Genomic DNA, 26594 nt, shown 5'->3' on the forward strand with positions numbered 1-26594 from the left:
CAAGCCTACTACAGAACACAATATAACTCACTAATGGTTTTATCTTCACTCATTGACTTTGGAAGCTAAATAATAATGAAAAGCATTTATCATGATAGTTTCATATCCTTAAATTTTTTTTTATTGCATTATCATTTCCAGAAAACAGCAGTTATAATCCTTCTTTTTCTTTCATTTATGGTGATTTAAGTATTTAATCCTTGCCGTCAAAATAAAAGCATCGCATTTGTCACACTGCACAAATATGAACTCAAACACAGTATAGGCAATGTAATGATCTATAAGAAAGGTTTATTTCTTAGGTTTATTCCACGTCATATATCGTCACTCATTAAGATCTACGTTCAGTCCTGCCTTCAGCAAATTAACTTTTTTTTTTATTTATTTATTTTTTATTCCGAATATGCAAAATGAAACACGGCTTCATGATTGCTATTTAACAAATTATTTACACAACATAATATGGAAATGAAGATGTTCCGTGCCGATGTCCAATTTCCTTGCCCATAACTGTAAAACCTGTACATCAGAGTGGTGTGAAAAGCATTGGTGGACATAAAGTTTACTAGCATGTGTGGCTTCGTGGCTTCCTCTGTGTCTGAAGACGCTCATTAGTATATTCCAAACAATAATGGCAACGTGCAGAGAGCATTTTATTTTGAAAGTGACAGCAGGAAAATGTGCATGTGCTCCTATTCTGCGCTTGACTGCAGTAGCTGAGTGGCCGAGGTTGGTCAGTGTTGACAGTAGAGCAGCATGAGACCCTCCTCTGCTCGGATCATGCAAGCATGGGGATTTTTGGAGGAAAAGACAGTTTGACAGCTCACTCAAAGCAAAGGTAAGCAACAAAGTGTCTGTTTGTTACTCAAAAGCCAGATACTGGGGACAGGTCAGGTCTCACTTATTGCTGTAGGTTTTTGTGAGGCTTCACTCGAATGTGGTTGTGTGAAATGTGTCCATAAAACTCAGGATGTGATGCAGTTTAATTCTCATGAAAACGAACCACTGCAATATAACAGACAGTTACAAATGTGAGAGTGGTATAAAACAACTTTGCTTTAAAAGAAAAGTTAGGTAAAATTTTAAGTGATTTTAGGAACATGATGAGGATGAGGAAGTACAACACAACATAAAGTACTGTATGATCCATAACTCACATTTGATCACCATAGACTTATAGCTTCCATAAGAAGACTGGTAGCAATATGGGACTGTGTTTATTATCGCAAACCATATTAAGATCATTGTAAAGTAGTTAATGACTGCCACACTACACAATTAAAGTCCTTATAGTAACGGAGAAGAAATATAACTTTAATTCTGTACAGTATATATCATTGAGGATGAGTGCAGGTTAAGGGAAGGTCAAACCCTGAGCTGGCTTGTTGCCTCCTTCTACAGTTGCAATTCTGAGTACCATATGAATAGAAATAGAAACAGAATAGAGTTGAACAGGGTGTCACTGTGATTATCTCCATTAACACGAAAGACAACAGATGGCAGATGAGTCCTTGGTCAACATAATGGACGCTACACAGAGCCAAAAGTGGATGACAGGAGATAGTCAGGATGGGCATTATTGCAGTCATTCAGTCATTAACTGGAAGCTGGTAGTGTTGTCTGTCATTGCAGAGCGCTGAGGCTATCGAGTTGTAAACGGCTTCCCGTACAGTAGCAGAAGTTATGTTTGAAATGTTGTAAAAATCAATGATGACGGTTTTAGCTTTGCCTGAAACCACTCAAAATCATCACTTAAAGGCTAAAACATATCTTGTTTGCAGACTTGTAGAGTTTGATTTAAAAAAAAAAGAAAATAGTACACATTAAAACAATATAGCTGAATTCCTTTGCCTGGGTGTACTTTTCCACTTGCCGTTCAGTTCACATCCAAAGTAGGAACGTAAAGTAAAACAATGGAGGTTACACGGTGGTGTAGGTACCTTGAATCTGTTCCCAGCAGGCTAGCTGCGCTGACAACTGCTATGCTGTTTTCTCCCACGAATTTGCATTTCTCCTGGGTGATTTTCATGCACTTTTACATGCATGTTAGCGATCACAAATAGCAAGATGCTCTGTTCGTAGAAGTCATTTCATGCTGCTTGATGTACCTGATCCACGTAGAAAAGGAAACCTATAAAGTATTGATATTCCTTAGCTGTCTCTCTGTAAGAGAGAGACACTCACTAATGTTATTCTAATGCCACCCTGCGCATCGTCCTTGCCTCTGCAAAATTTGCATGCCAGCTTTTATTACACTGGCAGAGGCTATTTCCATGTTTGCTTTGTGTGTTTCTATGTCAGTCAAGTGTCTTCAGGAACAGCCTTTCCCTCCTCCGTCTACTGATGCCAAGTTGTAATCCTTCACACCCGAGACATCGATCTGAGATCAGGTCCTAACTTGACTTATGAATACCTCAGAATGATTCCTGGACTCCTGGACTCAAGCGCGTCTGCTCGTGGGAAACTTTCACCCCAAACCCCACCCAGCGTTGTCTTTGGCTGGAACAGCCTGCCCTCGCCAGGCAGCTATCAGTGTATTAATAGGTGCCTTGGCTTCTACTTCGGTCCCAACCCCCCACTTCACTCTCCAGTCATCGCCCCTTTCATAACACAAACAAGCCAACAAGCGCCCCCCACCCCACCCAGAGTACCTGAAAAAAAACATGTGCTTATTTTGGGATCAGTGGGAGACAACTGACACGTCAGGGTTGCATACTAACGGGCGCAGGGGTTGTTTTCAGAGTGGCAAAGATTGTTTTGCACAATAGGAAATGACAGACTACCTTGAAATTCCCATTGTTGAGATTGGGGGTTTTAAAGGCGCAATATGTAGGTATGATTAATTGAAGTCAAAGACGTCTATTTATCGTGTTGAACAGATTGCTAATGAAGCATGCTCATCAGCTAGCCCCGGGCCTGAAAACCTCTTTCTCGGAGCAGTCCAAGGCTCCTGTGCCAACCCTCCCCTGGCAGTCTGGCTAGCTGCATGGCTAACAGCAGCTACAGTTCATGGATGGTTAGAGAGAATATATTTGGCAGCAGTTAGCAAGTACTAGTATGAACTTAAGGTGGCCTATTCTTACATATTGCACGTTTAAAACATTCAAAAAGTAAACTGAATATCATGATATGAGGAAATAACAGTTTTGATATTTTGTCAAAGATTTCTATGGTCACCATTGGCCTGAAAAAAATTATATAACACTTCCCCATCGCTCTGAGCTTCCAGTCTGGGCAGATTACATATATATGGTATCTATGACTGGACCACTAGCTTCAAGGCTAACTAAGCTAACTAGTTAACAGCAGTTAACAGTTATAAGCTGCTCCCAGGTGGCCGTTTCTCACAAATTGCACCTTTATAGCCACTGTTCTCATTGAAACCAAGTCTGTATATTATGTTCATTTTGACAATCTTAATTGTTCCAATTTTTACAATATTTTAGAGGTATTGATATAACCTCAGAATTATTTATGTTGTCCGTAAATGAACGAACAAGCCGTTCTCAGAGGAAAAGAAGGCCTCCATAACACTGTTGAAGCTAGAAACGTTGCAGGGTCCGCCACATATAAACAAAGTCAAACAGTATGAGATTGTGTTGTCCTTTAAGGTCAGTTTGTTTATTCAGTTTGTTTATTCAGTTTATTCAGTCATAAAAATGAAGCAAGTTTGTTTATTTAACTAGTTTAGCCATAAAATCAGTCAATAAAGAGATTTGTCTTCTGATTAAAATCCCATCCCCCAAACTACATAGTGCACCATTAAGGTTTTTAAGACAGCTTAAACAATGGGGAACCATCTTGCTTCTGAAACTTGAATTGCATCCCATTTTCTACAACGAGGAAACATGTGGGGGGCTCCCTGTGTCCGGTTGAGAACGAGCGATAAAAAGGGGGACAGGCACGGTTTGCTTCTTCTCGTGGGGAAACTCAGGAAAGACCTCAGTGAGATGAAATGGGATGAAAAAAGAATGAGTGTAGATACTTTAGTGGTTAAAGTGGTGTCAGGCTGACCATATCTGAGAACTGTGTCAGAGTGTGCTGGCTCCCACACTGACTGATAGGTGGGGGAGAGTGCTAAGGCTGGCATGGTTACTGTCGTGCTGCTGGTGTTGATCTTCTTCTCTCTCAACACAGCCCAAAGGCATCAGCAGTTGGCTTTGTGGTGGGAAAGCATGCGTTTGGTTAATAGAGGAGTTGCGGGGGTGATCATTTCGTGTCTTGAGAGCAATGCCTCTCATCTGTTCTCTTCTTACTCACTGCCCGCGCTGCTTTTATACCTCCAGGGACAAAAAATACAAATAAAAAAAAAAAAAAATCACAAGAGACCACTTGGCGCAGCGCCAAACTGGGGGAGCTATTTTAGGGTCCAGCTATGGGAAAATAACCAAGTCGGTGATCATTCATACGAGGACAGCTCGGTTGCTGTAAATCCTGCTGCTGCTGGTGTGCCGGCTGTCACAAGTGATTCGCGGGATCGGACAGCATTAGGAACCCACTTTTCACAGTGCGTGAACCCAGAAATGCTGGAAGTCAACGCTGGGAAGAGGAGCTGTCAAATGACGGATGTGCAAAAACTATGTTGTTTGCAGATAAATGCATCTTCCAGACAAGTAAGTTTCTAAAGTGTTTAACTGGGAAACTGATAAAAAGAAATGTGTTCTGTAAAGGTGCAGTGCATCCCCTCTTCCTCAGTCACCCCCTGACTGCAGGTTCTAGTATCCCGTTTGACCTGTAATTGAACCCCCTTGTGGTCATTGCATAACAGGACCTTGTGGTGTTCACTGGTTTTTGGCTCTCGCTGTGCTACATACTTGGTTAGCAGATCATATATATATATATTTTTTTTTTATGTGTGTGTTGCCTTTCAAACTAGCTGCCCTTAAAGATGCATTATCCCTGGGGTGCCCTGGCAGCTAAGCTCACCCGGTAGAGCGTGCGCCCCATGTGCACTGGTTCAGTACTCACTAGCAGCCGGGGTTTGATTCCTGCCTGTGGCCCTTTGCTGCACGTCTTCACCTCTCTCTATCCACTTGCCTGTCTGTCTACAGTTTTTCTATCTAACAAAGGCAAACATTTTTTGCACTATTCCATATTTATAATTGCATATAATCAGCAGGCAGCTGATTTTGGTGAAAATCTGTTAGTAGAGAAACTCAGACACCGAGCCATGCAATCTAAAGAACCAAATATTTTTCTTAGCAGTTGTTGTAAACTAAACCTTAGCTAAAAGGAGACTAATTACTGAACTTACATTGATCATTTGGTGAGTGCTGTTAGTTTTGTTAATAAAAATTATTACTGCATGTTTGTCTGTGACCTTTATATTCATGAATAAGATGAGAAAATGACGGGATGGGACCACTGCATTAAATGCTATTTCAGCAGGCGATATTGTTGACGAAAAGAAAAGACGAGACTCAAATTGTCACGGTTTTGGGTTTCAATTGAATTGTTTCCTGTTTTATTTTGTAGGTTTTATCATCATGTGTCATGTCTCGTCTTACACTTCCTGTCTTTGTCTTTTTCCCGCCTTTCACCCTGTTCACCTGTGTTTTATTTATCAATTAGCCGCTGTGTATTTGTGGTGCGTTCCACCGCAAGACGGAAGCCGTCATTTTGAAGTCTGTATTCCCAACTTCCAATCTTGTGTCCCATTGCATCTGCAAAATACACGCACCCTCGTGGCAAGAACGCTGAACGGCAAGTCTGCGAAGTCTCCCAACGCATACTTCCCAACACTTCTATTGAGCACAAATGAATTGCATGAAAGAGGAAAATGACGACCATAAACTTGTTTGTGTTTACTGCATGTTTCACAAATCAAACGACATATGTAGTAAAACGTGATGAAGGGGTGAAAAGCAATTGTTAACTATGTGCACCGCCACACTGCTGGGATGCCATGTGCATTTATGTCGGCAATTTGACTCGGAATTCCGACATTGATGACCACTCTGTTGCACTTTTTCATGTCGGAGGTATTTTTTCCGAGTTCTGAGTGCAGTGGAATGCACCGTTAAGACAGGGATTTCTCTCCCACCTTGTTAGCTCGTCTGTGTTTGAATGTCTGTTCCCTGGTCCTGTTTCGTCCACATGTCTTTACTGTGTTTGCTGCCTTTGTTCCTCATGTTATCCCGGCTTGTGCTCAGTTGAGGTTATATTTTTTGCTCTTGGATTCTAGCATCTGTTACCTGCCTTCATGTTTGGATTCAGCTTAGTAATTAAGGTTCGCTTTTTGTAACGTCTTCCCGTCTGGCTTCGTGTCCATCTTGCGTTTGGGTCCTTTTTGCTTAAACATAACAACACTGTAGTCTAAAGAAAGAAACCTTGATCAATATCTGTCTTATTAATGTTGACAAAGAAGAGGAGACGATATATTATTGACTGTTTTTTTTCCCCAGTGCAGCAGTTGGGTTTCCTGTACTGCACCAGTCAGTTTCTTGACCCTCAGTCTAAACTGTAGTCCATATAAGGACGACACCAGCAGGACACAATGAGTCCGGAGTGTAACTTGTGCCCTTCAAAAGGCAAGTTTGTCATGTAGCTGCTTTGCACAGCCAAACAGTGGTTTCAAAATGTTTTATTGCTTGCAAGCTCTCATTGTTTTATAGGAGCAGTGGGTCCAAGGCTGACGTTGTCGAATCGTCGTCTCTGTTGGGTAGCTTCGCATCTCCTTGTGTGCCGTCACAACAGTGTTACTGCTCATTTGTCCTGTGATGAAAGCCAGGAGAGATAAGGAAGACCATAGTTGGCCTTGCTGTGTGTCCAAGCATATTGTGTAGCTTTGCTATTGTTGATGCGAGACTGCTGAGTAATATGCGTCAGTTGCTGCGTCTAGAGACTTCTCACAGTAAAAAGTGCATGTCTTGTTACTTTATATTGGACAAAATGGTTTAAAATGTCACATTTGAGGCTCGTTATGGACTTTTTTCTCAAATTGTCGGTATCTTATAGACCAAAAACTTAATCGATGAATTGAGAAAATAATCAATGATGTAAATAATAATTTGTTGAGCCCTAATTCAGATATACGATTTTTCACTCTGCAGTGATAAACCTCCTCACCTTTCCATGTCTATAAGGATGTTAGCTCTGTCCCTTATGAATGTCCCTTTGTATGTGTGTAACAATGGCTTATTTTTAACCTGTGGGGCTGTTTAGAAGTGGAGAGGGGAGAGAAGGGAGGAAGTGGTTGCAGGATGACAGAGGAAGATAATAGCATCCTCCTCAACCTTCATCCTTCCTCCACCTTCCCCTCACACACACACACACATACACACACACACTCACACACTCTTGGGATTTGTGTTGCTTCTCCATGGTTCTCTGGATCCCTCGGTGACAAATAAAAATAAGTAGGAATAATAATGTGTGAACAGATGCACACAGACAAGAAGTAGCTGACAAAAACACACACTTCCTTGATCCCTGGAGCTCCGACAGTTTGACCTATAAGACGGTGAACTGGAGCAGCGTGTTAGAGGGAACCTGAGAAAACTGTAGAGTTATGAAGTCAGTGTCAGTGCTGAAACTTAAAGTAAGTCTGACAGGAAAACAGAGCCACAATCACTTGTATCAGCTGCTTTCTCATCTGACATCCAACATGAAATTGAGAGACACTAGCCCTTTTTAGATAGAAAAGGCGGCACATTTCCTCCACGGTAAGGACGGCAATGTGTCGGCCTGTCTTTCTAAAATGGAGGCGTAATATTCCAAAGCCGCCTCTGAGGTAGGCGTAAACGTGTGACATGACGTGAAGCTCAAAGTTGGGCAGTGAACAGTGACAACAAATTTGTCTTCCATATAAGAGCTTTACATTGCACCCCATTGGATTTTAGAACTGGGTTCTTAGCGGGGGGGCTTTTAATATGAAAGTAGCGACCGGTCTTAGCTTGCCGACACAACAACAAGCTAACACAACCAAACAGCTACAGAGACCGAGGAGAAGCTAGCATCTCCGTGATCTCAGCGGCAGTCCAGTTGCTCATCTTTATGTCCACGGATGAAATGACTGTTTCATCCGTGGACATTGTTCCTTGGATCATCTGTTTCCTGGTTTCCTGGGTCGCACAACAGTGCAAGTCATTGACACCTCCGCGCACCTCACGCAGAGGCCAGCACATTGAAGCCTCGTTTTTAGATAGCAGGCGAGGCGGAAATAAGTATGCCGAAAATGACCCTAAATTTGCCGGCCTCTGTCTAAAACCACGGACCGAGCCGCCAAAAGGAAGGGCAAATTGGTGGCTTGGTGCCCTGTCTGAAAACGGCTACTGAGAGATGTTTATAAATTAAGTAGCAGAGTTAGCATGCTAACCAGCTATCCCTGGCACCTCTGGGTCGATCATGTTCTCCTTGCTCTCAGTCTGGACCGCTAGCTGCACAGCTAACTGAGCTAACTGGCTAGCAGCAGCTACAGTTAGCCAAGCAGCAGTTAGCAGTTGCTCTAGCAATATGCTACCCTCTATTGGTTTTGAGTACTATGAATTTGACAGATGGACAGTTACACATTGCACCTTTATGGTTAAGAGGCCCATAAGAGTGTTCATACATAAATGAGGTGCATTTCTAAATGTGGTGGAGTTACCCTTTAAGGTGCTTGTACTTTACTTGATTATCTCCATTTGGTGCTACTTTATATACACTACTCCACTATTTCTCAGGAAGACATTGTACTTTTTTATTCTGGGGGTTCCTTACCCTAAATTGTTAACCACTAGACTCAATTAACCTTCTTTATGTAAGTATATAAACTAGCTCCACCTCAACCAACTACAGCAGTGAAATGCTACTTACACACTAGTATATTTGTCACAAAGGCCATTTATTGTGCTTTTAAGTGCTTTTACTTTTGATACTGTATGTACATTTTGTTGATAATAATAAAATACTTTGAATACAGAATTTGAATACAGAGTGTTTTCATATTGTTGTATTGGTACTCTTACTTAGGTAAATTATTGGAAATATGCATGGACATAGTACATTGTAGTTTGAAGAGCTAACTAGATAGAATAGTTTTTCAAGCAAAAAAGTCTTGAAACTTTTTGACGCGATCTTAGCAAATGTCTTCTTTGTAAAACAAGCAAGTCCTTTGTCCTTTGAATTAATATTAGCAGATTCCGTAATAGTCTGCAGTTGGTTGAAAACTTGTAATTTTTTTCCCTTGAAGCAATAGCTGTTTAAAACACAATAACTGCATGGAGGTTATTATTGTGCTGCCCTTTCACTGCACCACCATCAAAGAGACTGGTTAAGCCCACTATTTGTTCTTCTTGCTCAGCTCTGTTGTAATTGGCTGTGTCTTTTCGCTTCCTCTGGTTTTCCCTTGTGTTGAGTTTCTGGTATTTTATCTTATCTCTGGCAAGCCCTCCCATCTGCAGCACATTGTTATTTTTCCGTTTAGTTGTGTTTGCTTTGGTTATCTTCAAAAAAACCAAAACATAATTAAATTATGAAACGATATCTCGTGTTTTTGTTGTTGCCATCAGTGGAAGGATTTCAGTCAGCTGTTTGCCATTCAGGCTGTTGTTTAATGTGACAGTTTTTCCATGCTTTTGTTCTGCTCCTTTGTTCTGCATTTTTTTTTTATATTTGTGTGTCTGGATCTTCTCAAATGAAGGGAAGTTCTTCTCAAGAGCAATTGTATCCAATTTATTTGCTAAGGCAATTTTACGCTTCCCTACAGTGTATATCAATCTACAAAAATGCAAGCCTGAAAACGGTGAAAATTCCACAACGGCTTGCAAACAATTACAGGCCTTTTTTTTAACCACTTCTGCTCATATTGTCCCTCAAGCTGTAAACTAATGACCTCCAGGCCTGCTTTACGTCACATCAGCATCTGCAGTCCATTTCACTGGTTGCAAAGGCCAATAAACCTAAATCTGGTGTTGCAAAACAACAATATTTGGATTTCCCATCATTCCATCTGATGACCTGTGACCCCATGAGAGCAGTAACACTACCACAGTGAGGTTTAAGGATGTGGAGTGCTAGCCATACTCTGGATTTTAACATTAAATATATAAAAGGTTTGAAAGTGCAAATCAGCCTAACAACAATTAAATTCTTTCCACTGTGGTGGGTTTCTCACCAAACATAAATGTCATATTTAAATGAGATATATTTAGCAGATACAGTTGAGTTTGATAAAAAAAAAAAAGTCTCAGTAATGTAAAACTGTTTTTTTTGACATGCTGTGTTGACTCTCACATTTCTCGCCCCCACACAGTCTGCTTCTTATTTATTTTCAACCCATGACTTATCAAAAACTGTCAGAAACCCTTTTGTTTTTAGCAGAAAATCAAAGTTTAGACACGCTGACTTGTCCAACTATCATACACCATCACATGAACTTTTGGCTCAGGACATGTGTGTTTAATTTCCCTCAGTTGGGGTTTGTCTCCTTTGGAATGCTTGTGGATATAAAGTAAGCCAGTCAGGATGCACTGATACACTGTGCACAAAATATCATACCTCCCTCCTCTTTGCTTTAAACCATTGTGAAGTCGCATTAGGACGCTGTTTCCAGCATTTGTGGTGCATGTGTGTGTGAGTCCACAGCCAATTGGACTGTCTCATCATTGTGTTTGTTGTGTGTGTGACGTGTGTGATTACCGCACACGAGAGACACATTCATCAGACACATCACTTACCTTGAGTGCTGGTTGCCAAGAGACACCGCTGCAGCTCTTTCAGCAGTTGTTTTCAGCAGCTGGCAGTAGCTCTGACGGTAGATCGTTTCACACAGATGACTGGCATTGCAGGGTCCGATGTGGGATTTTTCAAGGCTGATACTCTGATATTTTTATAATCAAAGCTGCCAAAAGCGCCTGACTTTCTTCTGTATTCTGATGGGATTCTGTGTTATTATGAGTCTAAGTCTCCTACTCATGGTGTACTCGTGGCTCAGTGTTGTTTCTACAGCTGTTACCAGACAAGCAGAGCGTGCATTCCAGTTTGACAATGACCGCTCTCAGACCGTCTAAACATCTCGTGGAGAAAGAAATCAGGGCTCCTTTAAAGGAATACACAGAGTTATCGGGAGATTTGTCGGCTGATAGAGACCAACAATAACCAGTGTTTTACATCTGGATAATTTAATGGTTGGTACAATGCTTTAAGAGACCAATTACTTTGCCTCTGTGTTCAAATAGGTTCCTGTGCATGTAGAGGTCTTGCAAATTAAAAAGGTCAAAGTCCGACCCTACAGTAGCTCACGTGCTGGCTCAGGCGTGTGTGAGCTGACCAATCAGAGGAGCCTGGGTAACCCACAATAAATAACTAAGCTGAAAATGAACTTAAATGTCTCCTTTAACTCGTGAAAAAGACTACGTCATCTCCTAAATTATCTTGCCACTGTTGCTTTTAGCAAATGTTACTTCAACTGGCGCAAATAGTGTATTTGTTGGCGACTATTTGCAGTTGCGGATCTTGATTTTTATTCGAGCAAGACGGTGTGTGGTATCAACTCAAAATGAAATACAGTGCCAATGTTCCTTGTAATGAAGGAACATGTCACCCAGTGCCCACTGATGTGGTTTTGGACAACAATGGAGAACAATGGCGCAGGGGAATAAGATATCAGGCTTTGCATTCACAGACACTACTTGTCATCGCCACCTGCGTGATTTTCGTGGGCTATAACTACTGTAATCAGTAATCACATTACTTTTTTCAGTAACGATTAGTGTAAGGCATTACTGTTCTGAATGTAGTAATCACATTACAGTTCGCCAAGCTCGTTCCTTACGTGACATTGCTAGTCGCACGCTTCACACACAGGGTGTTTGGGGGGGGGGGGGGGGGCGTCGACAATGGAACAGTGATTGGTTGGGGTTTTGCACAAGGTATCTTTCACCATCACCGATTGGCTAGTCGCCACCCGCAAGGGGAGATGGGATAACAATGGTAGCGTCAACAACACGAGCAGAACATGCTGCTGCATGCGACTTGCCTGAAGTCCCCCCCGCTGTGTAAAGCCACTTTTGACGGTTGGAGATACAAACATTACTTTGAATTTGTTGAACGTTAGGAAAATAACTTGACTGTAAGGTGCACACCGTGTTGGAAACTTCTCTCTGCCGCTGCTAACACTACCTCAAACTTAACGAAGCACACGGAAGCACCTACAGAGACAGCACGCACACACAAAGCTTGTTGCTAAGGAAGCTCGGAGCAACATGAATGTAAAGAGTAATGTAAAGAGTAATGTAACTAATTACTTTCTTCAGGGAGTAATCATGTAATGTAAGGCACAACTATTTTTGAGAGTAATGTGTAATATATTACTTTTTTGTGTAACGAGCCTTAACACTGGCTATAACCTCACCACTGCCCCGAGTTAAGCCGACCGGCGCAACATGAAACAAAAGTGAAAGTCCAGAGTAAGGAACACACACAGGCTACACAAGAGACAGACTGCCTGAGATAAATGTTGATAGACGGCAGTGCGGGAGAGAAAAAACAGAGACGACAGAGGCGGGCTGAGAAAAAAGGGGCCGTCAAAGAACAACAATGAGAGTAAACCTAGAGACAACATGAGAGCGGAGAAAGACAGAATGAGTGGCAGAGTTGATGTGGGTGTCTGTGTCTGTGTCTGACTGTCTGTGTTAGTTTAACCTGAATTTAAACTCCTCTCTCCGTCGTGTCGCCCTACGGGGGGAATGTCTGAACACAAAGGAAGAAGTTTATCCAGAGAGTGATGAACACACACACATGCATCTCAGCACGGACAAGAAAAGGGAGTTTGGGAACCGATCGAACACGCAAACCCCAATGGATCTACACACACAAATATATGTCCATACATTTAGTCCGTGTAAAGTATGCTTTATCTTATCGACTTTTAAAACCCAAATGTTACCCCATAGCTTCCAAGACATGCTTTCATTTTGCTGTGATTCTTTCGAGCGTTTGCGCCTCCCTCGCTGTATTCGGTACCCTCGTTTTTTTTTTTTTTAATTACACAGTATTTCCTCATGCCTGATACTCGCGATCACCTCTACAAATATTTATCGGTGATGACCCTGTGGAAAGGACAAAAAGACGAGGACAGAGGAAGTGAGAAGAGGGGCAGCCTTTCAGTTTGTATCGTTACCAGAAAACAAAGACAAACCAAAGTACTTGGCCACAGTTCACAGACGGCTTGTCCGCAGTGTTTGTTGGTGACAATGGCGTACGGCGAGCGCTGCCAAGATATTATAATGTGAGTGTGCGTGTCCTTGGGTTTACGATGTCCTGATCGAGAACAATACCATGTCAGAGGCGACTGTGTACATAATAGATAGAGAGGCATTCATTGTTTGGGTTTCTTGCTGAATAGAGTTGTGATTATAAATGAATGTCTGTTTGTGGGTGTTTGTGAAAAGTCGTCATCGCCTACAGAAAATTCAATCTGCAGTCCGAGGGAAAAGATGTCACTGTACTGCGTGAAATGCAAACATTACAACACATCTTCGCATCACATTAATTGAACAGGTCGAATGTCAGCAGTTCCCAAATCACCAGGACTGTTCAGGCATAACCTACGGCTTCTGGTTTTCACGCTGGAACATGAACAGCGTTTTCACTTGAATGAAACTTGTTTCACCTGATCATCCATCGCGCAACTTCCTCCCTAAACAGACTTTTTGCCCTTTATACTTCTTCCCCTCACTTTCTCCTTTGCAGATGTTATTATTACCAGAGTCAGAGAGAGGTCACTGCTTAACAAGACACCTTAATATGGGTTTCAATAAGCTGCTTCCATATTTGACCTATATGGTTGTTTTTCCGATGAGCCTTGTGCTGAAAAATCAACCAGCGGTGGGGAAACATTTACAAATACATGATACAGTATCACAGGCCCAGTTTCACATCTACTGTCTCCATGTACACGTATCCTAAAGATGACATTTTGTCAGTATTTCACGAATGGATTTTAATTAATATACAAACAAAATCACAGCCTTACCCTAAACTCAACCAAAATGAATCCCAAAGGTGACATTTCGTGACTAGTAAACAAACTGAAGAAACCTTTTCCTAAATTTAACCACAGTGATTTGTTGACTTAACCTTACCACAGCCTGGATGGGAACCCTGGATTCTGATGTGACCTGTCCCGGACTTTGTTCACCCAACCATCCTGAACCACCGGCCCTTGACTCCCACAGGTCCATTAATGTAGCCGGAACAAATGTTGTCAATGTACGTCTCTGAAAGCGCTAGATATTTTAAAACTTTTCACACGCAAGTTGACTATTCAGTTTTATCTTGTGACCACGACCTGTGCTCTTGTTAGGTTTAGGCGCAAAAATGACCCGGTGAGGGCTGAGAAAAGATCACGCATTGGCTGATGATACCTGCCACGTTTGCCTATTAGCCTCAGATTGTGTTTTGTGGAAGGAAAAATCACAACTACGTTCTCTGTCATTTGTGCAACATCTTGTTCCTTACTGGCATCAAAACATGACTCACTGCAGACATTTACCGAGTGGTGAACCACACATAAATAATGCATTCTTCAGCACTGACACATTACTCACTGCAAATGTATTAATAATTACTTTTGTGTGTCTGATTGAGTCCGCAGAGCTTACTCCTGTACAACCTTTGCACATTGTTCCCTTTGGGTGTGAGCCATGACACAAAATCACTGAACCTTATGCATGAAATTATGCTTTGAATGCTCACTGATCATCATTTATTAAAATGTTCCGTTTCAGTTGAATCTGGGCTACCTTTTCCCTCTATTATGCTCGTCAACAATCACGACACGCACAAGCTACGCAGCTGCTGCTCCGTGTGAGCAAGTAGAGGAAGAAAGAAAAAAAAATTAAGATATTCCAAAGAAGGAATGAAACTTGTTTTTTTTCATACTATTCAAGGCCCTGGTTCCTGAAACTCTCACACCCGCTGACGCAAAACGTTCCCACATTTCTTTCTCGTGTATTTCTTCATCTCTCTCTCTCCCGTACTCTGTCCAAATGTTTGTGTTACTGGAGCTTCTTGGCTTGGATTTTGACTTGACTTCCTGCCTATCTAAGCGTTAATCACTTCAGCTTGAACCCATATACTTCCAATATTCCACTTAAATGTCATTCACAGTTATTGAGACAAAACAGTTTGACAGTTCATATCATCACTTGAATACTCAAAACCATTCATCATTTTTATGTGTGAACTTTAATGTTAATATCAATGTATGTCATTTGCCTGTAATTCAGGAAGATCAGGTTTACAACGGCAGAAGCTGATTGGCTCCTTTTTCCTCATCTCAGCCCAGTGCACTGTAATCTCGGTCATGGTCATGGTCGTAACGCACAGCAGCACAATCAGCACGCTGCCATTGTCACCTCTCTCACAGCTCCTTAAGCTAAGTATTTATTTCACCCTTGTTTGGCTCATTTGACTCAAGAGGAAACACTAAAGGGAACTTGCTGCCCCTACCCCTAACCCACCCTAAAATAATAATAAACACACATCTGTTTCGGTGACCCTGAGCGAGTGAGAGGAATGACTGGTGGAGCATGAACTTCCTGTTCTGATAGATGAGAAAATACACATAAGCTTACTCTAAATAAACATACAAATGCGCACGTTCTTTGGACCCTCCCACGTGGACCCTCGGACACATTAGGCCTTAGTCCTCCATTTTGAAATATATGACGTTTTTATTCATAAAAATTAAATAATGAATTTGATGTAAGTGTTAGGGATAAAGGCGTTTTTTTGTCCAGACTGATATATTGACTGCCGTGAATCCTGTGACTTTTGCGATGCCCTGACTTTTCCTGTAGCGCCCCCTACAGGTCAGGTCAGGTTACCTGTCAAAATGAATGACATCCTGATCAATCTTAGCTTTATTTGTATTTAATGCCAGTCACTCAAATCAAGCGTCTGTGAACAGAGGGTGTCACACATTATACAGATAAAGATGTGAAGTTACCTGAAGCATTGTGATCGGTGATTTTGAGCTGGAAAAAATAATTAAAATCAATGGAATTGGCTGATGTTAGCATGGCAACACGTTAAAGCCAGTGAACAAGGTAAACATATTCATATAGCATGCCGATATTAGCATTTAGCTTAAAGAACGACTGTGCTGTACTGGCAGTACAGTCTGACACAGCTTCTAGTGTAGATTTGGTATTATATAAAACTGCATTTATTGAATACATTGCTTATTATAAGATCCACAGTTTTTAAATAGATAACAGCTATTTGGGGATCTGGTGTACAAATGTCTAATAATCGCATTGTCTTGTTCTTGTCTCCCCATCAGAAACATGTGGAGGACCCTCACACTCTCACTGATAGTTGCACTGGCATTGGGCACAGAGGTGAGTGTGTTTCTCCTCTTGTCATTCTCTAGTCATATCAGCAAATGACTTTTTGACAGCCTAAATGTGCACACTAGGTATGCTTTCACCTCCAGAAATACTTCTTTCAAGCCTGGCATCTCAATTCATTTTTATTTTCCAAGGGGCATTATCAACGGGCGGCAGATCAAAATGCCTCCGGATTGACGCTTATAAACCTATCGGAGCAACGGAACCTGTATCATAGCACTGAGTGAATTAACATGACAGCACAGCTCAAAGCACAGATGAAATGTAAGCTTGTTAGCTTGCACTGTATCGTAGTTTCAGGAAGCTAGCTAGCCACTACTAAAGTTACTACAAGTTACTACAAAGTGGTGTTGCTAACATCTTCAACTCAACACTGCAGTTGCTAGCAAGCTAACTTCTGTATTCTGTTGAGAGTCACCAGTTAACATGGTCACTGGTTTAACCTTAACACGGGCAGTGCCGTACTGCCCCTGCCTTAGAAAAGTCAGAGACCTTGTGTAGCTAATATACAATAAAGATACCATTCAGCTGCTGGGTTGCTTATTAGCCTACTTCTTACAACAGAACCCTGCTGCCAATGCTCAAACCCCACTGGCTCACAAAGCGCCATAGCAAATCATAGACTAAATAAGGTCAATGTATCAAGCCCGCCCTATTATTTAAAAAATGTTTGCTTGCTAGTAGGGATGCCCCGATCCGATTTTCAGGATCGGACGCGGATCGGTATCGGGGTAAAAAAAACCTGATCGGGACATCCCTATTTGCTAGTGTTAGCAATGCTAGCCAGGAAACCTCTGGAGGGTGCAGATGACTTGAACAACAGCGATGTTGTGATGTGAATGCAATGGAAGATGGATGGAGGGATGTCATGCTTCATTAAGTGGCTTAATATTATCAATAACACCTCTAAAATATCCAAGTTTTTATCATTTACATGTAGTAATAAAATCTCAGTTTCTTTGTAATCTGAAGTGATATTGGAGTTGAACCACAAAGGTTGTGTCAATAGGACACATTCAGCATTCTTACAATTTTAAAGTGTCAGTGAATTTTTACCCAGGTGTCCCAGTCTGAAGATGTGGGGTCCATGCTGGCTGTCAACAAGGCGGAGGAGCAAGAGGAGAATTTCAATGACATGGCCTATGTACTCGGAACCTCCCGCCTACAGATCCTGGCTGCTCAGTTTGAGTGCTACCTGAAGATAATCCATGATCCACCATTTACAGAAGAAGGTGATACGACAGAACCTATTGTTCTATTATTTCCATAATCGCAGTCCAGCTGATAACAGTTGTCCATCTGGGACTAACATATCCTTGATGGTATAAACATGTTTTGCCTTTACCGGATGGCAGATAAACTTTAATCTCATGAATCACAAGTTTGAGTGCTGATAGTTTAATGAAATGGCTCCCTGTGCTATTGTTATCACTAATATTACCAGTAAAACACTGAATGGCAGGATATCCTTTTCAAAACTAATCCTTTTTCATTGTGCTTAGATAGCTTTTTTGGGCTCCAATCTTTAAAGCGCTGTGTCAGTGCTCGCTTGTTGTGGTGCAAGGGGAAAAAAAAAATGCTCTGTCTTTTTATATTTCTACCACCCATGACCAGTCGTCTTGGGTGGCACGAACCCTACAAAATGGTTTCGGGGGGGGGAATGTTTTTTCTCATGGGGAGAAAGCTAAATCAATGCAAAGTAAATGCTAGCTGGCTGTTGCTCGCTTGTTTATGTTCGTATCGTTAGCAACAAGGTAAATGTTATCGTGACTTACCATTTCTAGCGTGTAGGAGCTCGCTGGTTGTTGGTGTTTCCTGTAGCGACGAGTGTTTTTAGAACAGTAATTGGCAGATCGCGGAAAGGAAAAGGGGGAACGCCGCCTGAAATAGGTGCCAAGTGGAAGACAACGTTCTTTAGCGCTACATGCTTGAATCCACAAGTTAGATGATTAGATAAGAATGAAGAAAAACTGTTTCTCAGCCAGTTATCACCATGAAAGGATTCTTAAAAAAAGAAGATTCTCAGATAAATGAATGAATAAATAGATGCATCTATAAGATACTTCTCGCTACAATAAACGATTCATCTCATTAAAGCTTTATGTCAACCTTGAACCACTGTGTAGAACATTTTAGGTAAATGGATCCACCAGTTAGGTTTAGACTAGAAATATGTCAGGAACTATCGGATGCCATTACATTGTATGGCCTACAGTCACAGTCTCCAGAGGCTGAATGCATCTGACTATGGGTAACTCCTGATTTGATAACCTCGACTGCCGCCATAAGGTTGACATTTTGGTTAATACTTTGATATCTTAAACTTGAATACTTTCTTACCAAAACTAATGTCATTTCCGTCCGCCTTAGCTGAACTTTGTTCTTACTGCTAATTAGCAAATGTTTGCTTGCTTGTGAGTCATTTTACGGGAGGTTGTGATGTTAAAAAAGTCTTTCTGGGCGATGGAATGCTACATTTAGTGCCTCAATGTTATCTATAACAACAGTTGCTTCTGTGAAATATTGATGCATGAAATATTGTCATGCATCATGTGACATTGTTGTTACACAGTATGGCCACTATGTTAAATTGGCTTCAAAGCCTGGCATTCTTCCTTGGGGCATTCACTATATAGTAGGATCTTTGAAATTCTGATTGCATTTGTTGTTGATTAAAGAAAGAGTAAGACATTCCTCATGAAAATTGGTCCAGTGCAAATGGCATTTTTAGCCTTGTCAGGGTCCTTGGGTCAGATCTGAGTGGCGTTGGGACATCTACTGGCCTGCATGACCTTCTGCCATAGTCTCTATTTGGATATAACAAATGGGAGTTGTCTAAGTAAGACACTGTCAAATCCATATAGGGGCTCTAAAGTTATTAACTGTCTTAGTTTATCAGTTAATTGCTCTGATAATATAAAACTGCTGGTGGATTTTCAGCCTCCTGTAGGGCGAAGCAAAAGATTGCCATTATTGTACCATTGTGAAAATTGAGCCTGATATAGCACTTCTGCTTCTTTTCATCTCTAACATTTTTTATAGCGGACAAGCAGCTTAATTATTTTAATTTTACCTTATGAACTCATCATTTCACACACATTCATTTGAAATAGCTTCTTCTTTACATTTCACCTCTGCTCAATACAATGTTCAGGCTATTAGTAAACACCTCATATTCCCATGCTATTTGAACATAAGCACACACAAGTCAGAACATAAATGTAAAAAAAAATGATACGCCTTATTGAATAAAGCATACGCACATGCAATTTTGAAATAACTTACTTAGTTAACTGACTTACTGGACCGCATACTGGTTGTCCTACCTTCTTACAGTTTCCAGTGTGTGCACACACTGAGAGAGAGAGATAGGGGAAGTGAGTCTGAAAGAAAGGAAACTTGCCCTTTGTCTCTTTCCCAGTGGTTGTTACTCCCTCTCAGTACTTCACTGCCTTTGAAATGTTATTTTGTGCTCCATTTCCCAGCATGCCACTGTGCAACCTGGTACGACCAGGTTTCCTGCTATTGTTAACGCGCTTTGTGTGGGCCAGCTGAGGTTAGGCACGTAGTTAATAGACGTGTAACACAGAACTTATGTTGAATAGATAATTTATATGATTCATCCATCCATGCAGGGACTTTATTAAGATTTTAAAAGGTCCGTACCTTCATGATTCTGTGTTGACGTGTGAGCTGACGACAGGGCAAACTTATTACACAGCTGTTGTAAATGTATGTGTTTAAGGGATTACACCTTACAGTAGCCTTCAGTTTTGGTTGGTGTTTTCTCAAATTTTTCTAAATGTGATCCAAACGTATAATATCTTTGCCTGGTTACAATAAATGAATGGGTTACTCTGGTACAATGTTTGCTGCCCTCTGTAGGATCGTACTGTAACCGTACGTGGGACGGCTGGCTGTGCTGGGGGGATTCAGGTCCAGGGACTGTTATGCAGATGTGTCCAGGATACTTCACTGACTTTGACCCTGCTGGTGAGGCTTTAAAATACAAACACACACGCGCATAATTAAATACTGCTGTCAATTATGCACGTCTTATTTTTTATTTTTTGTTTGCACTGATATGGACTTTTTTTTTTTTGTCATTTTAAACTTGCTCCCGTCAAAAGTTGTTTTGCATTTTGTTGGTTTATTTGCAACAAATTAAAAATAAAAAACAAATAAAAGCTACACCAATGCAGAAACACCTGCAAATTATAGTTAGTATTTACAGTAGGGGTAGACCGATTATCGTCCCTGGCAGATTATCAGGGCCGATATTCAGCATATATATATATATATATATATTTAAATTTTAAAATGTGCTACTTTTTGCTCTGATGCAACGTCCTCTCTCACAATGTTCTACCCACAACACCATCTGATTGGTAACATCCTAATTAATAGTCTATGAATACTGAATAATAGGAATGTGCAAAGTCAGTGGTACCTACATTTACAATAAAATCTAGTGGAGAGGTAGTATGACGATGCATGAAAGGGAAATCAGTAAAGTAGCTCAAAATGGTACTTAAGAACAATACTTCTGACACAAGAGTTTTCATTTTTGTGCAAATATCGGTCCTAAATATTGGTTTTCAGTCTGCTTGTTTTCTAATAATCGATGTCGCTATCGGCCCTGAAAAAGCCATGTCGGTCGACCCCTAATTCACAAGTGATCATTTCATCTGAAATCACCTAATTCAAACCATGAAACATGTAAATGTAATGGAAATGAAAACGTCTTCAACAGAGAAGGTTACCAAAGTGTGTAATTCTGATGGCCAGTGGTTCCACCATCCAGAGAGCAACAGAGTCTGGACTAACTACACCCAGTGTCAGTTCTACACCAGGGACAAACTCAAGGTAAAACACAATCAAAAGTACTGTTTGTGAGAAGGTTTCAAAGCGTTTGCCATGTTTGTAACAGTTAGGAACACATTTAGTCTGGCTCTTTGCGGCAAATTAGGGTAATTTATTGGATAATCAGAACCAAAAATCGAGGCTCTCAGTCCTCTTTCATGTGGACTGATGCATAGTTACCATGAGACTTTGAACAACGCCCTCAAGTGTGTTTTAGTGCACTCCCTAGAGTGATGACTCATTTTTTCAATATTGTTGCAAATGAATCTAAGTACAGACAGAGTACAGACTACAGGAAACAACAACACATGCATTCCTAACAGATGTTGATATCTGATAGTCAGAAGTTACACGCACTTTGATTGTCCCAGGGGAGTGAGGATGGTATTCATTACATCTTATTTCATAAAGACGCTCTGACACCACCCAGCCACAGGTGAATCAGGCCGTCTGAATTAAAATGATATGCTACACTTTGAACCTTATCAAGTTTTTGATGATTTGGAGGCCAATTTTTGTCCTTCGCACCGCTTTTTCATGGAGGAAAAATGGCTTTAACTCACCTCATGGTTATAAGTGCAGGCTGTACTGACTTGCAAGTCATTTAGGGTTTGGTCCACCTGGTGGAGGGCAAGGCTCGCAGATATTTCTATTGTTGTAAAGGCAGTCTTAGACATTGTTCCATGAATCTAATTTAATTGCCATGACATTTGGCCAACACCTACATCTGTGGCCATTCAGGAAACACTTTCCTTTCTCAATTTTCCTAAAGGACTGTTTTTTTTTACAGATGTTTCCTTTGCTTTTTTTCGTGCTGCAGATAAGAGACTGCGCTTTTAATGACATACTGTAAAGATGCAAACGCCGTACCTGCTTTCGCCTGGATTCTCACTTAAACATAACTTATAAACATCCCTCATAGGAGGTGAATTTATGTAGATTTATCATGTAATAAAACATTTTATCCGTCCAGTTTGCCATCAGTCTCTACTACCTGGCTGTGGTGGGTCACGTCCTGTCCATTATGTCCCTGATCATCTGTCTGATCATCTTCTCCTACTTCAAGTGAGTAAGGACTTCTCTGACATCTGATCTGCCTTAACAGTTCTGCAGTCTTCATTTACTTCTCTTACTTTATTGGACCTATTTCAATGTCAGTGTGTGAGTGATGGTTTCGAAGCTACTTATTTTGAAGACCAAGATATGGCAACAATTGATGTTTTATGACATAATCACAAATGTGGTCAGTAGAGTTACCATTATATAATGAATAACACTTAAATACGCTTAAATATAATAATAATAATATTACTGTATTTATGTAGAAGTTCTTTACGGTTTAACATGTAATAATAAGACTAAATACTTGAGATACGAAAAAGATCAAAAGTTTGTAAAAAAACAACAACTGTATACAGTAAGTGACTTTAAAGAAGAGATTTAAAAGACATTGAGCAATGAAAAATAGGATTTTTTAGAAGTTTTTAAATATTGGCAATAAAATAAGGTATGTGAAATTTGGTGTAGTCGGATTTAAAATACCACCTGTAGAAATGTAAAGACCCGCTGAACACATATCGGCATATCACCAGAGAAGCTAACTGCTGCTAACTGTATTAAGTTTGTCACTGTAGCTACTGTTTGCTTGTTAGCTCAGTTAGCTGTGCAGCGAGCACAGGGAGTAAGAGGTTTTCAGGTCCAAGGCTAGCTGGTTAGCATGCTAACTTCAGTGGATAATCTACAATGCAATACAAAAATTTATTTTTACGTAATATTAAAACTGTTCTTCACATTTCTTCACATTCTGTTGATAATTTAAGTTGATTTTAAAGTTCTTTTAAGCTAAAATCGTTACATATTACACCTTTAAGTCAAAAATGTTTATATATCCAATATACAAATGTATTGTATCTAAAGAAACCTTAACCAACAAACTTTTCATTTAGTTTCTCTGTCTGTATTTGTTTTTCAGGAGTCTGAGTTGCCAGAGAATCTCCCTCCACAAGAACATGTTTCTCTCCTTTATCCTCAACTCCATTATTACTATAATGTGGCTCTCACTTGTGGCCTATAACCCAGAAATCAATGCCGGCAACCAAGTGAGCCACTGACTTTATGTCTATTTCAACTTACTAACATATTTAACATAATGGTGTGCTCATTAGATCCTATAAGCCGAATCTTAGGGCATAACTCAAACTGTGGGTGGCTCTTCGTTAAGCGAAGTCTTACTATTCTATGTCTGTCAGGTGAGCTGTAAGATCCTAGCTGTCCTGGTTCACTATACGTCTACTTCCAACTACTTCTGGATGCTGTGTGAAGGCATCTACCTCCATACACTAATCATAGTGGCCGTCTTTGTTGGGGAACAGCAGCTTTTCTGGTACTACGTCCTGGGATGGGGTGAGTCAGGAGGATGTGATATTTTGCTGGCATCTCCAAAACTATTTCATTTTGTTTTGTGTACAGATCTTGTGGTCATGTCCATATCAACAACATACATGCCTATAACTGCGCTGATTTCCAATAATTCATACAATGTCTACAGTGACAACATTTAAGTGTCATAGTGCACTTGCAATACCTCAGGATACCTCCTGAGTACCACTCTTGAGTGCAGAGTTACTGCATTATCCCCCACAAACACAGAAATGAAAGTCTTCCAAGTGGCAAACAATTATATACTTAAAAGTCCACTTGAATATATGAGAGCAATTTTACACTATACTTTACACTTCAATGCTTTTGTTGCACTGAGAACATCCATTTTCAACCTTGATTCAGTGCAAAAATGTACCCTTGAAGCCTGGATGTAGACGTGCTTAGATAAGTGTTCTTTCCATTTTATCTCTAATGGAGCAACCAGCTCTTATGTATTAGTAATGGATTATTTTATGTCTCTCACAGCTCAAATCTTTTTATATCTGTACGGTATGGCCTGCCTGTAATGGGCATCGCCCGTGTGCAGTTGAGAAAGCGAACTAAAGTTACTTATTTAAAGGAATAGTGTAACATTTTGGGAGATTCATTGAGTAGTTTTCTTGCCTGGACTTAGATTAGAAGATTGATACTGCTCTCATGTCAGTATGAGCAATATGAAGCTACAGTCAGCAACTGGTTAGCTTAGTTTAGCACAGAAAGAAATTATATCTCATTTGTGTAATTCACGCAATTTGTTTGTTGAAAATCAACAATACATACCCCAAGTAGGAATCAACAAAACGTCAAACAGTATTCTGTCTAAGTTTGTGACACAGGCTAACTGTTTCCCCCTGTTTCCACTCTTTATGCTAAGCTAAGAAGCTGTCTCCTGATTGTAGCTTAATTGTGAACAGACAGAGATCTATTGATCTTTTCATTTTGTTATCGTTCAACACAAAAGGGACCCAAATGTGAGCACACGGGGAAAAAGAAGGAAATGACACACAGGTGAGCATAGAAAACAAGCAGGAAAAAGACAAAGACAGGAAGTGGAAAGTAAAACATGACACACGAGGTGAGGCTTTCAACATAAAACTGGAAATCACATTCAACTCAGGACCATGACACATCTGACTCTCGGCAAGGAAGCTTCCCACAATGTTGAAACTATTGACCACACTCACACAGCGGCCATTTTCTTCTGATGTCATGCTCAGGGTGGGAAGCTTGAATGTGATACTGCTGTGTTCTAGGTCCCATAATCGCAGCCTAGTGAATCTGACAAGTCGTTATAATTTTACTGTTTCCTGATTGATCAGATGAAAATCTGAGCGACCATCAGGCTGTTTCTCACAAACATTTTTGATAATAAATTGGCATCCATTAGACAGCTAACAGCTAACCTTAGCATTCTATCACTTCCTAGCTAGCATCATTCTGTAACACTGTTTGATAGTATTACCAGATATCACAGAAAAGGTGTGAATTCATTCTGAAATATCAACATCTATATCAAGCGTGGAAGTGAAAATGAAAGCTAATGTTAGCTAATGGCTTTTATAAAGAAATAAAAAGTTTTAACTTTAAATATAGCCGGATGCACCTCCAGATTTTCACTGTCCGTCATCTTTTTAGTTGCATATCAATTTGAAACTGGTGAAATGATAACAAACTGTCAGATTACCGACATGTGTCCGTCTGGCAACGTGGAACACAGCAGCATAACATTATCTCGGCATTAGTGCTTCCCAACCTGAGGAAAATGGCTGCCGTGTGAACATGGTCTATACCTCGAAAGTTAGTTAAAAGTACTGTACTAATAAAACAGTATTGTTAATGTAAACAACTCTAATGACTGAATATTCTATTATCATTTTAAGGTGCTGGTTTACTTTTTATGTTGTTTTTAATATTATGATGCAGCTGCAGATCTCTGTGCAGAGATTCAGGATGTCAGGCTCTTTGTGTTTTCTCTTCTTTCACTTCAAAGGTTTTCCCATCGTTCCTGCTGTCACATTCGCTGTGGCTCGTGGGCTGTACTTTAACGACAAGTAAGATATTTTATGTCTACAAATATTTTATGGCCTCACCTGTATGTCCAAGCCAAGATCAGGACCAGGAATGTTGCAGTATGCACTCGACTGTATAATCACTTCAGAATGGGGTTTCTCCCTCTCTCACCTTCTTGTGACCTTCCTCTCAGATCACTGTTTGATCATTTTCAGACAGAGGGAGTGAAAGATATCGATAAGCCTCAAGTGGTGTTTGTGTGAGCCCTCTGTCTGCTGAGTGTGGTGCTAATGATGCTTTCATTGAGCCCTGTTATGTCACTACGCATGTGAAAGCTCTTCGGAAAGGTGTCACTTTTTTCTTGCTCGTTTCAGGTGTTGGATCAGCTCAGAGACACACCTGCTGTATATCATCCACGGGCCCGTTCAAGCTGCACTGCTTGTGAGTAATTAATCAAAGTATACGTTTTATACTCCTATGAAATAATCAACCAAAAAAATGACCTCTAAAGCTTCTTAAATACCGACTGGGTGAGTTCTTTTACCTGAAACTCAAAATGTAAATGACCTCCGCAATAAAGATGCAAATACAGAGTTGATACAAACACACAACTGGCAGTTATCAGTCAGTTTTTAATGCTGCTTTCCAGCCAAGTCCAGATTCCGACCTCCAAATGTTTCAGGTGCACAACGCTACAAGTGAACGATAAAAAACAAAATAATGGCTCTGGCAGTGTTATATAAAGTACAAAGAAGTCATTATTGAGTAAAAGTAGAGATACTGTGTTAAGGTATTACTTTGGTGTCAGTGATAGTCACCTATACAAATAGTACTTGAGTAAAAGTCTTAAAGTATCTGATATAAAATGTACTTAAGTGTCAAAAGTACATAATACATATATTTCTACATTAAGTTGATACTGTATGCTATGGGTCGACTGATAATGATAAATGTAGTAAAAGT

General features: G+C 40.5%; 1 protein-coding gene across 1 annotated transcript in view; it reads left to right on the forward strand.

Annotated features, from left to right (window-relative positions):
• The first annotated feature begins 705 nt into the window (after positions 1-705).
• calcrl2 (calcitonin receptor-like 2) overlaps positions 706-26594 on the forward strand; it is a 28648-nt gene continuing 2759 nt past the window's right edge. Inside the window, exons 1-10 of the mRNA XM_030423321.1 lie at positions 706-838; positions 16271-16328; positions 17398-17569; positions 20223-20330; positions 21091-21203; positions 22174-22265; positions 23173-23299; positions 23450-23603; positions 25612-25672; positions 26006-26072. Coding sequence (XP_030279181.1) covers positions 789-838; positions 16271-16328; positions 17398-17569; positions 20223-20330; positions 21091-21203; positions 22174-22265; positions 23173-23299; positions 23450-23603; positions 25612-25672; positions 26006-26072 — 1002 coding nt within the window. The 5' untranslated portion in view covers positions 706-788. The remainder of the gene's footprint in view (positions 839-16270; positions 16329-17397; positions 17570-20222; positions 20331-21090; positions 21204-22173; positions 22266-23172; positions 23300-23449; positions 23604-25611; positions 25673-26005; positions 26073-26594) is intronic.

The sequence above is a fragment of the Sparus aurata genome, chromosome 7 (assembly GCF_900880675.1).
Source record: "Sparus aurata chromosome 7, fSpaAur1.1, whole genome shotgun sequence".
NCBI lineage: Eukaryota > Metazoa > Chordata > Actinopteri > Spariformes > Sparidae > Sparus > Sparus aurata.